Source organism: Fistularia commersonii, chromosome 4 (assembly GCF_037954325.1).
Source record: "Fistularia commersonii isolate RoL2024-O1a breed Wild chromosome 4, RoL_Fcom_v1.0, whole genome shotgun sequence".
Classification (NCBI taxonomy): Eukaryota; Metazoa; Chordata; class Actinopteri; order Syngnathiformes; family Fistulariidae; genus Fistularia; species Fistularia commersonii.
Window position 1 is genome coordinate 4,632,168 of NC_141287.1, and position 15,798 is coordinate 4,647,965.

Sequence of the window (15,798 nt, forward strand, 5' to 3'; positions counted from 1 at the left end):
GATGAGGGGTGAAATGTCTTCAAATGAAGAAATTTGAGTCCAGTTGCCACAACAAGAAGATTTTGAGAAGAATTACTTTTAGTCATACACAGATTACCCCTTACAAACTATCACTATCCATTTATATTAATTACTCTTTGGGTTCCCTTTTGGGAGAGAAATACTGAATAGGTAGCTCAGAGGATGAGGAGGAGAGGAGGTTAAATGTGGTGGTGGAAATGGAGGGATCTCTGACCTGATTGTGACGTTGACACATTGAGCCAGTCTCCTCCCCGCACTCTTCAGTCCTGTGTAGATCTGCCCCATTTCCATTGCCCCCTCCAGGCCAACCACCTCCAGCAATTGGTCGCTGAAGTCTGGATTGAAAGGTGGCAGACAAAAAGTGTAAGAAATAAAAAGCTCCTCCTTTCACTGTTGTGTCAGGAGACCTTTTCCCACAGCATTTCTAAAGTGAGGATAGTAAACCTCAATTTTTATTCTTTTTTCAGCACGAGAGTGACTGAAGCTTATGCGAAACATTTTTGGGCTTCTGTTGTGTTATATAAACATTTTCCATCTCCAACTTCTTTCTCCTTTCTAACTAATGTATGTCCAACAATTTTCAGCCTTGTGTTGAATCATCTTATTTTTGCCTACATTTAGCGGGCCCAATTGGGCTGTACCAAATAGTCCAATAAATGTCCCTTTTCTAGGATATACAAAATTCTTAAACAACACATTTTGTAAATCCAGATGTTTCGACTTCTTCGATGGGCCCATCGTCTTAATAACACAACATTAATACCGATTTATCATGTTCTATATACCATACATATTCTTCCACACCTCAAAGCTTCCAACTGAATTCTGCTCAATCTCAAACAGTGGGTACACTTACAGAGGGGGAAATGATGGTCATGTTTGGTTTATGATTGGAATGAGAACTGATCCAAAAGTATTTTTGTGGTCGCTACATGGTACTGAATATCATATTCCTTTGTGTGATGCTTGTGTACATTTTTGTGCCTCCTGTGGTGAAATCCCCGCCCCCCAGGAAGCACAACAGGGCAGTTACGCAAGTTAAACCCAAGAATGTTTTGTTTTACAGCTACATTGGCTGCTACAGCCCTTCGAGAAGTGAATTGTTGAAAAGCACTCGTGGGATGCCGGTCTTCACCTTTCAGTAACACAACACGGAGTCACGCCCACTACACAAACATTTGTATCTCTCACAAATACATCTGAAATCCCAGTCTGATGAAATTTAAAAAAGGGGGGATTGAATGTATAAAAGTGGAATGCCTCACACTGGTAAACACTGGTAATAATGCTTCTTTGCATGATCATTCAGATTAACTGAAACTCCTAGATGACTCAGTATGATAGTAACAATTTGCTGCCCAAACAACTTCACAGGATTTTTTGTAAATACTTTGTGAATTGAATATCTTACACAGAATTCTGAGAAAAAAACGATTCTCTTCACAGCCACCATGATAATTTGTGGACTGTTAAAGCAGTGTAAAGTCTTCGAAGCAACGCCCTGCATCTGTGTTGAACTTGACTATACTAATGAAATGACAGCTCAGACAGATGGATTTGTGCAAGTGAACCCATCCCACTCCTTTTTTGTCACACTGTAAAATACCTCTTTGTGATGCCAGAGAACAGAGGGGAATAAAAATGGACAGAATGTAGATAAATACAGGGACAATGAATCCACTTGATTCAATCTGGTCGAGTTGGCTTGGATTCAGGAGGAAACAAAGAACAGTTTAGAGAGACAGAGCCGGTCACCCGAGGATCTCGGCCCCCCGGACAAGCTACGACTAGCACCGCAGCCTGTTGTGACCAGAGCCAGAGGCTGCAGGTCTGTCTGCTCTGCTTGTTGCTCTGTAAACAATTCCAATTATTACTTATCTTGTCAGGACTCTGTTCTAACCCTCTTGCCTTTCTTTCCTTAAAATCAGCAAACGGTAGAAATGAGGCTGGGTTTGTTTTTTAGGCTAACTGATGATGTGTCACTTACAGTTTTGTTTCTAATCACATTACACATTCTACCACTTAGTGTCAGGCTGGTGGTTTTTCTGGCTGAAAGAATCTGCCTGCTGCTTGCTGACTGCACTTTTGCCAGACCGAAGCAGCAAAGTAACTGTCTGGAAAACCAAAGAAAGAAGCTGAAACACTCTCAACATTTAAAATTAAGGTTTTGAAAGACAGGGCGGAAACATAAGAGGTTATAGTTATTTACAGATTCAGATCTCTGGATCTTATCACTGTCCCAACCAGCACCTACGTGTCTGTCCACATTCTTCACCGCTCTGCTGTGTCAAGCACAAGAAATGACAGCTGTTATCTGAGGCCCCAGATTCACCATTGGAAAATGTCTGCAGAGCTTTCCAGGAATTACACATAATAGGATTGGGCATACATCAAGGGGAAACTGGACAGTTAGAGACTAATGGATCAGAGCAGGGATAATAACACAATAGATAAACATGACAGATGGGAATTTGTCCATGTAAGGGCTGACGCGGACTGTCATTCCCTCCAGCTGACTTGTAAAAAACTGCTTCTGCTGCCGGTGGCAGAAATTTTCATTGAGGACCAATACAGTCTATTTTAGTTTTTTTACGGATGTTGCTATTCATAAGCGCTTTTCCTGTTGCACTATTTAATAAAAAAATCCCACTCCACAGCACGCCCATGCATACTGTACATCTCTACTTCCTTTGAAGCCCAAAAATGGGCATGTTGTCCTACTCGTGTCCCAGTGTGAGAATATGATGGCAGAAGAGCCCACTGTGCTGGTTCTCACCTCACTGATGATTTCCCACCTCAACAGATCTTTGCGCTTTTGACTCTCAATCAAACGGCACAGCTACTTCTCGGCGAGGTAGAGCTATGAATAGAAAAGAACAGCCTCTTACATAATATGGCCGGGGTGCATTCTGGGATGGGATGGCGTTGCTTTGCCAAGCAGCGGGCAGTGAGAATCATTACTGTTCAGCAATATTTTTTGCAAACAGACGCACGCACGCACGCACGCACGCACACACACACACACACACACACACACACACATCTTTGAGGACATATTGAGGTCAGTTATGGAATGACATTGGTTTGAATTGTTTGATTTAAGGGGTTTCAAGAGTATCGACCGAACATTCACGTAAAGAGCCTCCACATTACACTTTGATATTAATAGAATGATTTATCTGTGAACTGGTTAAGTTCTTGGAATAAGCTTTTCTGCTAATAAGACAACCTAATACTGTTGCTTGTGTTGTGCACCAGGTTGCGGTTTTAGGTGATAATTTTATAAGCAAGCGCACTTGTATATCCCACATGCCCTTCTGCCTGTTTTTGTCTCTGCAGTCAGAGTCATGGCAGATGGTCAAGAGGAGCTACAGACATCTCAGCAGAGGTAAAGGAAGGGGTAGAGCACTTGGCCTTTTGACAAAGAACACTATGTTACGATGATTTTTGTACAAAAATATACCACACACCATGTCACATGCCTTTGCAGAGTCGCTAGGGACCAGATGGTGTTGGTATTCCTTTTTTTCTTAACTTTTTTTCTTCAAAACCTGATTTCATGGGATTTTTCCGGAGAATGTAGAAATGGCCATGAAAAATGATATAGGCCACCTTCTCCGTTCTCATATTAAAAAGCACTTGGCTTCTTTCAGAATCAGAAGGCTCATCATTCATTAACTTGGGAGGTCATCTACTTTCCCACCATCCACTGCCACTGAAATCTTCATGTAGCAAGTATTTGTAGCCACCCGACAGTGGGGGGAAGGATCGAAGTAATTATAGTTTTCTGTTTTTGTCGTGTGAGAAGAAAACAATATGTGGTGACTGGATGTGATTGGCCTGAAATAGCTTCACTCATTGTGTGTCACGGCTCGAGTGCAGTGAGAGGGAAAGGAAGGAAGCAGGAGAGCGGGTGGGGAGCACAGGGCGGAAGGGACAAGCTTTAGGTGTGATCCCTTCGCAAAGAGAGATGGTGACATGCTGGTCCCAAGAGAAAAAAAGAATAAATACATATGTATGAGTCATGAGGAGCAACTTACAATGCACCCCCCTAGAGTATGCCAGAGTGGCATAGCATTATGAAAGATATGGTCTGTCAACAGACCCAATGAACAATTCAATATAGAGTATTCACGTGGGGATTTATTAATTCCGTTCATCTGGTTTTCATGACAAAACATAGAATTTCAAACTCAAACTCAGGGACAAGGAAAAAATATACCTACAAAGGTGTAGTCCTTTCATTATAGGTATTTGTTTTCCCTGCAGTGCCTATGATACACAAAAACTGAAAAATCCTGGAGAGTTTTCTTTACTTTTGTAGAGCAGCTTGGGTTTTCAGCATATTTGAAAATAACGCACGTTTTATTTAATCTGAATGAGAATGCAATGTTTTGTTGGTTTTTTTTTGTAATATCGAAGTATTTTATTCGCACAAAGCTTTAACAGCACACTTTTGATTTTTTGGTCCCAAATCAGTAAAAATACACACACTCTGCTGAGCCTTGAATAGCGCTGAGTCACGTAACAAAGAGCTGCTGTGTATTTAGGAATGTGCTAAAGTAACGAAGGATCATAACATTTTCAAAGTGACACAAAGAGTCACAGAGAGAAGGCTTTGGATATTTGCCCAGCCTTACCAGCAAATATGTTAAAGAATATAAATTCCTCATGTCATCAACATGCCCAAGCCTATATCTCTACTGGACACACTTTGAATCGCAATGATTCTGTGCCCAACTTTATCTTCTGTTCTGCTTTGAAATAAGCAGAAATGGGACCTTTTATAATTTCCCACAACATTTTTCAATGTTTTAGATACAGACAGACATGACAGTTAATCTGAAATCCAGCTGGACATGTAATGCAATCTAATATTTCAGTTCAGCAATTTACAGATTCCATGTATTCCCACATTTGAATAGATGGTATCATTGGCTCAATTCCCTTCCTTTTGTATGCTCCAATGTGCAGCAAGGAGCTGAGAAAATGTGACCTCGGTGCACATACAGGGCAGGGAGAGATGGTGCACTGATAAAAGCTGAGGAGGGGCACGATGATGGGATGGCCTTCGTATGTAAATCCTCTTCCTGTCATCATTCCCCACCCACTCTGTGCTCGCTAGACTGTTATCAATCTTCTACCAACTGACAGGAATTGACTTTCAGTCCCATTTGACTTAGTCGGGTTGTCTTTTTCTCTCTACCACATTAGGATACCTGAATATAATTGTCTGTTGTGCATGTGTGTGTGTGTGTGTGTGTGTGTGTGTGTGTGTGTGTGTGTGTGTGTGTGTGTGTGTGTGTGTGTGTGTGTGTGTGTGCATGATTGCACAAGGGGAGGGAGTGGTCACAGCAGGCTGGAGGCTCTGCTGTCTTGTCATCAAACCTTGGATAGATAATAGAAAATAATCCAGTGAAGGCGATGTCGTAACTTTTTAATTGAAATCTATTCAGCTACTCAGTGTCATAGAACTAGTGGCCATCTGGGTTAAATTTTCATCATTGTGGGCCCACAAAGAGGAACACTGGAAAAGTTCATGATTGTGCCCTTGGTTACCTCAGTGGCATTACAATCCTAATCAACTTCTTCTAGGATATGATGTTTTGGATCCATTTACCAATGATACAACTCCAACTCCTTTGGACACCTATAACATCACCATCATTGCTGTCTCTTTACGTATCCGTAGCATCAACATCACCATTAAAGGATGACTCCAGATTAACCGAAAAAGTTTTTTTTTCCTGTTCATCCAAAAGACTACCTACAAACAACACACAGCACTTATCCCACATGTGTGATGTTACGAACATAGCAAAGCTAACATCCAGCAAACTAGCAGTTGAGTTAGGCTCAAGAAATTTAGATATTTCCTTGTTGTTGTGCAATAGAAAAACACTGAGCTCACTGCAAGGCTTGTCCCCTGTCTGTGGTTGATGTAAAAAAAAATTGATAAGCACCGTGAGTCCATCTCAAACTCCACTATTGAAAAGGAAGAATCAATGATTCTGGAACTGCTGTCTCTTAATTTTTCACACAAAAAGTAAACATTATGCCCTGGTTTGACTTCTACTGATAATATGTGGTATTGCTTCATGACGGCCATCAGCAAGAATCCTTTTGGTTTTACTCAGATCCCTACCCTTTAAATAGTTTGCTTGAAAAAAGTCTTTGTCTGTGTTCGGTGCAATAAAATCCGAGTATAAGCAGAAGCTTTACTCAAGCATTCAATTTGCATGAAGGCACATTCACGGCAAATTTAGTCAGTTTGCAGTAGCTCAGCAGGTCATTTGTTTTGACTTCAATGATATAAATGAACTTAATGTTATTACAGATTATACCTGGATGTCTCAGCTGTCAGTTTGGACCCTGCCATACAAAAACCAGAGCAGAAAAACAACACTGAGATCAGAAGTGCCCCTAGCTTCTTTCAGTGACTAATGGTTACCCTGGCCGATTGCATTATCTGTAGAAAATGGATTTAAAAGCTTTAGTTTATTGTGCCAGGGAAAGCAAATGCCATAAACAATTAGTTGAATGATAAACATCCAGGCATTTATACTAACCGAGGCACGCAACAAAACACACACACACACACACACACACAATACAAATGTCCATCCATATATGAAACCAGAGAGCTCAGTGGTGAATCCTGTTTCTAAATATCATTAGCAGGAGAATTAAATTTAATAAGAGTTCACTCCTGGGGGACAAACTCCCAGGCAAAAGATTCCAACACAGGCTTACCAATAAACAAATGAATAAATAAATTGGCTTCCTGTTCTTTGTCACATTGTGGAATGGGAAACATGGGGGAAAATATTACCCCATAAATATTCAACATGGTGGACAAAAATGTTGTCACAATAATAGATAATAGCTCAACTCTACGCCCATTGTCCCTGCAGTGTGTGTGTGTGTGCGTGTGTGTGAGTGTGTTTGTGTGTCTGTGCTGGACAGGATAAACTTCACTCCCTTGAACTGTCTTTTCCTCCTTTTTTTCTTCTCTGTTTTTCTTTGGATCAAACATTATAGACTTTTTTGGAGTTCACAGTTAATTCTTTTGTTTATGGGCTCTGACTAATTTGAGGAGTTTAAAAAGAATGTACAAACGGAAAATCCCCACAATGGAAATGTTTAAAGCAGGATTTGATTTACATTTTTCTTAACAGTTAAATAATCAACACATTGTCTTCAAGCCTTTATATACAATGGAAGACTCCTGTTATCAATTACGTTGACGTTTAAATAATTATAGCTTATGGCAATCTCTACTTTAATAACTTTCTTTGGACTGTTTTTTGGATTCAGGTCAAGTTATTTAAGATGGAAGACTTAACACAAGTGATTCAAAATGTATACTCGCTCAAATGTGCTCTCTCATTATGCTCTCTGTAAATACCGTAATATTACTTGTCTATATAATGCTCCGATGTACAACGGCAGTCTGGACAGCACACAACAACTGCCATTCGGGGTCGCATCTGTACTCCTGGCCACTACCTGCAACTGTCACTCACTCACATAGCTGTACTCCTGTCCTGGTATAACAGTTTGTTATCCATTTTTTATCCTCCTACTGTTTTTGTCACTGTCATTTTTAATGTCTCTACTTGTTGTTATTGTTATTGTGTTTAATGTCCTTTGTTATCTGTCCTCTGCCCTGTGGTGTTGTGACACACAAATTTCCCATATGAGAATCAAAGTATTATCTTATCTTATCTTACCAGCTGAACCCCAGCCCCTGATGTGATTTAATTATAAAACACCTTACAATGACCTCTGTTTCACCTCAAAAAGTGTGTGTGCATTCACAGACCTTTGAAACACATCAATTCAGCTCAGAATCATGGCTGCCTAATATTACATTTGAATCCTTGAACACTTTTTTCAATCCATCCCTCTTTGCTGAAGATTGCTGGTGTTACAGCGGAATCGAATACAAATGCCATAGCACATGCAATATACATTTACATACATTTTCACCCCTGAGCATTGTCTTTTACTGAACAGTACCATCTCAGCTCAGTTCTACAAAGACATGGGCAATCTGAGGTGATCGCTTCCCAGACAACTTATATTGAAAAGTGGCTGCAAAAACATTTTCAAACTGAATGTGAGTAATTTGTGTCAGTGTCTGATGTTTATTTCAATTTTTTGTTTGTTTTTAATGTACAGCTCTCAAATCATCTTGTTTTTTTTTATTTTGTATATTTTTTCTTCTCCTTTCTCTCTGTTATATCATAACCTTGAAATCTCCATGGAAACAAGGTGAGAGAAATGCAGTTGTGTTTTAATGGTATAAAGTGAGATGAAAGGAGCAATTTGATGAAAGCCGTTTATCTAATTCACATTAAATATAAATAAATAATATCAATAGAAATTCACCTGGTAAAGGAAAATTGGTAACTATATGTCATTCAACATTATTTGGAGTTTTGTTCATTGCAGGGGGGAAATCAGTTAAATATGCAAATAATACACAATAATGGCAGAGAAAGATTAATTTAGCAGGCACAAAATGCTAGAGGCATTAGGGCTCTCTGGATCACTTAATAAATAACTCTCTGAAAGAGAACCATTTAGAGGGATGAAAAAGTCTAGCCTGATTAATTCAAAATTTCCAGGCATGTAATTATACTTCATTTTATGAGGGGTTTCTCATGGTGGTGTGATGATGTAGAAAATTTGTATCAGTGGGTAACCTAGTACCAATGAACATTTGTCTTGCACAGCTCAGTAATGTAAGGGGCAGATTTGGCACAGTACCCCACAGCAAAAAAGGATCCTATTTTTGTATGGCCTATTTTGCCCTGCAGCGGCATTAGTTCTTGACTGTTACACCATCTTCCTCTCCCAACAAAAACAGGCAGGAGGTTAAATGAATGCATGCGATAACAATGAATGTCAATGACAGAGTGAACGTTTATCTGTCTCTCTATGTGACTCGGTGATTGGCAGGTTCATGTTTCAACTTGCGTCTTGGCAAATAAAAGCAGGATAAGCAGTTTGGATAACGTATATATTAATGAATTTATGTAATGATTTTGAACACATTCACTGCACTAACAGGAAATTTTGAAAAAAAGTCAAAACAATGTATTATATTTACCAGGTACTAATAGATGCTGACCTGTACATTATAACAGTGAGCAAACACCAGAACAGACTAGACAAAATGTCCAACTTTTGTGTAAATTGTACTAGCCAGTTAGCATGAGGACTTTTTCAAGTCAATTATTGCTGTTAAGAAAAGTTCTGGTAAGTTTCCCCCCTTGTGTTGCTCTGTGTTCCTTATCTGTGTGTTTCCCATGTTTAGCCATTTCACCTCTCATTCAGCCACATCTGATCCAGTCTTCTTTTAAACCATCAGAAGAACCCTGCTCCTTTGCTCACTGGTCAACAGATTGTTCTCTCAACCCAAGGGGAGGATATTCTCTAAAATTAGAAAACATAACAGCTTCTCTTCCCATGTTCATTTCCATGTTCCACCCTTTTGCAAACTTACCTGAACCCTGATCCTATTGATGATGCCACTTAGCTTGTTCATTCAGCCCCTCATTTCCCATATCAACCACCACCACAGACAACAGGTCCCTACATTTTATCCTTAATATAACTTGTCAATATCTTAGTTTGCATCCTGAAATGAAAAATATTTTGCACAGTTATCTCTATACATTAGAAAGAGGTGCAGGTTGCTGATCAACCAAAAATGTGCTCACTATCTGAGATTCGGGTGTGATGCTTTTTCATATAAGCACTGACGAAAAGCCAAATGAAATATTACAGGTTCTAGACAGTGCCATCCCTCACTCCGTTTTCAGAAAAATTCTGGACCAGCAGTTTTAAATGAGTACCTGTCAGTATATAATGGACATGTTTGTCTTAACTGTGATTGGAAGTTGGAGGTCAAATCGCTGGTCTTAAAGAGACGTTTGGTTGTTGTCATTGTCCTTAAGTACTAAATCTATTCATATATCCTGTTCCCATGGATAAGATGACAGAATATACTAAATATTGAGAGGATTTTGAAGGATGCATTTAAGCCTTAAGCCCAATAGATGTCCTCTCTCCAACACAGATCGAGACAAGTGGAAAGTAGCCAAAGCAGGTGCTGCTTCAATTATAATATTCAATTTTTAGGCTTTTACGGTTCTGGGTCACTGCTTTACCTGGAATTGAGCAGGAACAGTTATTTGTATTACAGGCTTGTGTGGCATGGCTGTGGCCAACCAAAGCTGCTTCTTCTTCTTCTTGGATTGCCACAGCAAATTAAATTTCTCCATCAAACCCTATTCTCTGTAACCTTCTCTCTCAAACCAACTACCTTCATATCTTATCTCACTACGTCCATAAATCTTCTCTTTGGTCTTCCCCGAGATCTCTTGCCTGGTAGCTCCAATTCCAGCATCTGTCTCTGTGCATGACCAAACCATCTCAGTCTGGCTTCTCTGACTTTCTCTCCAAAACATCTAACATTTGCTGTTCCTCTGATAGACTCATTCCTGATCCTATCCATCTTCATCACTCCAAAAGAGAGCCTCGACATCGTCATCTCTGCGACCTCTAGCTCTGCCTCCCGTCTTTTGGTCACTGTAACTGTTTCTAGTCCAGAGAAAATCACTGGTCTCACCACTGTCTTGTACATCTGTGCTTTCATTCTGTCCGTCTTCTATCACATAGTACCCCTGACCTTCTTTCATTCCCCTCCTTTCCAGAGCATACCTCCACCTCTCTAGATTTTCCTCAACCTGTTCTCTGCTCTCACTACAGATCATAATGCCATCTGCAAACATCATGGTCCATGGAGATTCCTGTCTAACCTCATCTGTCATCTGTCTTTCACCACAGCAAACAAGAAGGGGCTCAGAGCTGATCCCTAATGGATTCCCAACTCCACTTTGAACTTCTGTTACCCCTACAGCAAGCCACACCACTGTCTCTCAGCTAGCAGACATGTCCTGCACCAGTCTAATACACTTCTCTACCACTCCAGATTTCCTCATACAATACCAGTGTTCCGCTCTTGGCACCCTGTCAACTTTTTTAGGTCTACAAAAACACAATGCAGCTCCCTCTGGCCTTCTCTGTACTTTTCTATTAGCATTCTCATCACAAATACTGAATCTAGTACTTTTGCATGAAGCCATACTGATGTTCACAAATACTGACTGCTGCTCAGTCTATTTTCCCCTATTCTTTCTCATTATTTCATTGTATGGCTCATCAACTTTATCCCTCTATAGTTGCCGCAATTCTGCATAACCCCCCTATTTTTAAAAATAAACACCATCACACTTCATCTCCATTCTTCAGGCATCTTATCACTCTCTAAGATCCGGTTGAATAACCAAATCAGAAACTCTACTGCTGCCTCTCCTAGACACTTCCACAGGTTTATCATCAGGACCAACTGCCTTTCCAATCCTCATCCTCTTCAGTGCCTTACTGACTTCACTTTTACTCATCCCTGCTACTTTGTGGTCTACAATAGCTACCTCATCTACCCTTGCCTCGCTGTCATTTTCCACACTAATCAGCTCTTCAAAGTACTCTTTCCAGCTTCCCATCACTCTTCTACCATCCATCAATATATTTCCCTCTCTATCCTTAATCACCCGGACCTGTTGTCATCCTTCCCATCGTTATGTCTCTGTTTCGCCAATCTGTATGGATCATTCTCTTCCTCCTTACTGTCAAACCGAGCACATAGGTCATCTACCGCTCATTGTTTTTCCTTTGCTACCTCTATCTTAACCTTACGTTGTAGCTCCCTGTACTCCTGTCTGTTCTCTTCAGTCCTCTTGGTGTTCCACTTCTTTGCTAACTATTTTCTCTGTATATCGTCCTGCTCTTCCTCATTCTACCACAAAGTCTCTTTATCTACTCTCCTTCCAGATGACTCACCAAGTGCTCTCCTACCTGTCTCCTTGGTAACACTAGCTGTTGTCCAATCATCTGGAAGCTCACCCTGACCACCCAGAGCCTTTCTCAAGTCCTCCCTGAAAACCAGACAACACTCCTCCCTTGTCAGCTTCCACCACTTTGTCCTCTGCTCTGCATTTGTCCTTTTGATGTTTCTTGTCAGCAGAGTCATCCTACAAACCAGCATCCTATGCCGTCTGGCTACACTGTCACCTACAACTTCTTTGCAGTCACTGAGCTCTTTCAGGTTACTTATGTCAGGGTATCACACCTGATCCCAATTTGTAATCGGCGCCAGGGGATTGTGGCTCTCAGACCACTGCGGAGCATTGCCACGACCGGACCCCAATCTTGCCACGACCGGACCCCAATCTTGCCATGACTGGACCCCAACCCCGTTACGACCGGACCCAGTCAGCCGGTGTAACCTCTGACCCCTACCCCGTTACGACCAGACCCAGTCGGCCGGTGTAACCTCTGACCCCTACCTCATTACGACCGGACCCAGTCGGCCGGTGTAACCTCTGACCCCTACCACGTTACGACCGGACCCAGTCGGCTGGTGTAACCTGTTGACCCCTACCCCGTTACGACCGGACCCAGTCGGCTGGTGTAACATCTGACCCTGTCCAAGACCCCGTCCTGCCTGCAACCCATCCTGCCTGCAACCCGTCCTGTCTGCCACCCTGCCTGGGGCCCGTCCTGCCTGCCACCCGTCCTGCCTGCAACCCGTCCTGCCTGCCACCCTGCCTGGGGCCCGTCCCGCCTGCCACCCGTCCCGCCTGCAACCCACCCTGTCTGCAACCCGTCCTGGCGAGACCCAGCCCTGTGCAACTCTGTCTCGGGGCCAGGGGCTTACCAGTGGCACCCTACCTGCCGTTTCAACGCAATAAAGCGCGTTTGATCCAGATTCCTGCTCTGAGGTGTGGTTCCCTGCCCAAGTCCGTCCCCGCGCCTCGTGACAACTTAGTCTATACAAGAAGTTCCCTGTAGGTCATCGGTACCAATGGCTGTTGACCGATCCAGTATGATCTGGTTATTATGGTTGATTCGCAAGCTATGTTTTGATTTAAGTTTTACACCAGATGCCCTTCCTGTAGTAACCCTCTGCATTTATCTGGGCTTGGGACTGGCTCAGGGAGACACTGGCCGGTGTCTCCCCGAGCCAGCCTTGGGGGGGCACGGGAAAGGGAAGGGCGTCAGGAAGGGCATCCGGTGTAAAACTTTTGCCAAAACCAAACTTGCGAAAACTTTTGCCAAAACCATAATACCAGCTCATACCAGCTCGGTCAAGGCCTGAGTCAACAACAACCGCCCTTCGTACCAATGACCTACAGGGAACCAATGGAAACTGGGCTACTATAGGTCAAAGAAGGTAAGGAGGATGGTGTGTTCGGAAGCAGAGAGAGAGGAGGAATGGCAAGAGTCTGGGACTGAGAGTAGGAACTTTGAATAATGGGATTATGACAGGAAAAGTTGGTCGACATGATGCAGAGAAGGAAGGTGGATATACTGTGTGTCCAGGAGACCACGTGGAAAGGTAGTAAAGCTAGAAGCTTAGGAGCAGGCTCTAAGTTCTGCTATCATGGTACTGATAAAAGAAATGGAGTAGGAGTAATCTTGAAGGAGGAGTTTGTTGGGAACGTTCTGGAGGTGAAAAAAAATGTCAGATAGACTTATGAGTCTGCAACTGGAACTTGAAGGTGTGATGCTCAATGTGTTTAGTGGCTATGCCCCACAGGTGGGATGTGAATGAGAGGAGGGGAAGTTCTAAAATGAGTTAGGTGAAGTGATGCAGAATATCCCTACAGATGAGAGAGTAGTAATTGGTGCAGACTTCAATGGAAATGTTAGTGAAGGCAATAGAGGGGGTGAAGAAGGGACGGGCAGATTTGGTATACAGGATAGGAATGCAGAGAGCCAGATGGTGGTGGATTTTGCAAAAAGGATGGAAATGGCTGCGGAGAACACTTTTCCAGAAAAAACAGGTACATAGGGTAACTTATGAGAGGTAGGAGGTAGGAGCACGCAGGTAGACTACATCTTGTATAGACTTCATCTTGTATGCCCCTTGCCCCCCTGATGCTGGCTCGGGGAGACACTGGCCAGTGCCGCCAACAGCTATTGCTCATTAAACAGATGTTTTATCGTCACAGGGGTGTTTCCCTGACTAAAACTCTACAATATCCTCCATAACACCTCCCTTACATCCTACCGCAATAGATATTCTTCTCTGATGGACTAACAATGAGCTAACCAAAACAAAGACTTCACTAGCCACCCAAGCTAACGCAACCACCGACTAATGCGACTCGCATTATCAGCTCAACCCGTATACTATGGAATATGCAGCAATTTCCCGGCCCCATCTACCCTATCCTGCCTGGATCTCCGGTACCCACCTGGATCTCTGCTACCGCTCCACCGTAATATGTCAAGTGAACAGAAGATTGCATACTCCAGGAAATGGCTGCTAGAGCTGTTCCACCATTCTAACAACGCTGCAGTTCTCGAGCTCCTGGAAGAGATTCTATGCACCCCACGGCAGGATTCACCAACTTCCCATTCCTACTACCCATTCCCACTACCCACTACCCACCTCCCTGAGGGGGGGGGGGGGTAGTGGCCTAAAGAAACATATATTCTACAGAAACATGGTTAAACAGTAAGGACAATATTGAGGCTGTATTGAACAGTAGAGTACAGATACAGTATTGAACCTAGTAAAGTTTGCTGACGACATTGTCCTCCTGTCCCTATTGTCTGCTCCTTCACTCCACCATGCTTCAGCCCTCCAGACTTTGCACTCTGGTGCCAAGCCTCCTGCCTGAAGCTGAATACGAGCAATACTAAGGAAATACTCATCATGTTCTCCAGTAGGCAGAGGCATCTGGCAGAGGCAATCACAACCACCATACGAGGGGAGCCAGTAGAAATGGTGAAGGAGTATAGATATTAGATATCGGGACACTGCCCTTGACAAACTCCTGAAGTTCTCCTCCAACACTGAGGGGATCATCAGGAAATGTGGGATGCTGCGTCCTGATCTTCACTGAGACTTGGCTCTCGTACAAAGTTACGTAGTCCACCGTTCAGCTGAAGACCCTCTCCATACACCAAAGGGACCGGACCGCAGCCTCCAGTAAGGGTAGAGGGGGAGGTATGTGTGTGATCGTGAACAACCCATAGTGTGGTGACTTGTTGACTGTAAGCAAGCTGTGTTCGCCAGATGTGGAGTTTTTTGCTGCTTAAATGGCATCCCAATTATCTGCAGTGGGAATTCACTGCCCTGTTTTTAGCTGCTGTTTACATCCCATTGCGGGCTTACTCCACAGCAGCGCTGGGCAAGCTAAGTGAAGTCATCAGTGCATTGCAGACAATGCACCCTGATGCCATTATGATCACAACTGGTGACTTCAACCAGTGCAGCTTACGTACTACCAATATGTGGAGGCAAAAAAACCCTGGACCACATATACAGTAACATCCGTGGCATGCATAGGGCCTCACCCCATGGCCACTTTGGACAGTCAGATGAAATCTCTTTTTCTGTTACCCGCGTACAGACAGAGACTAAAACAGACAAATGCTGTCCCAGAGAAATCCTGCAGGACTGTTTCGCCACAACCGACTCGGATGTGTTCAAAGCCGCAGCCACTCAGGAGGACTCTTCTGTCAGTGTACAAGTGTACACTGAGTATGTGACTGGGTACATCAGCGCATGTGTTGACATCGTGCCCATCATATGAATCAGGTAATTCCCCAACCAGAAGCCTTGACTGAACAGTCAGGTACGCCACATGCTGCATGCCTGCTCTCATGTGTTTAGGTCTGGCAATGAGA

General features: G+C 42.9%; 1 protein-coding gene across 8 annotated transcripts in view; it reads right to left on the reverse strand.

Annotated features, from left to right (window-relative positions):
* Positions 1–15,798, reverse strand: part of dgkg (diacylglycerol kinase, gamma) — a 112,266-nt gene that overhangs the window by 12,383 nt on the left and 84,085 nt on the right. For 7 of the 8 annotated variants that reach the window (XR_015106009.1, XM_086144789.1, XM_086144787.1 and 4 more), the window contains one exon: positions 236–356. Coding sequence is in view for 7 of the 8 variants with exons in the window: in XM_086144789.1 (XP_086000915.1) it covers positions 236–356 (121 nt within the window). In the remaining variant the exon portion in view is untranslated. Of the gene's footprint in view, positions 1–235; positions 357–2,797; positions 2,882–15,798 lie in introns of those variants that run through there. The other variant, XM_086144792.1, reaches the window with a different exon arrangement.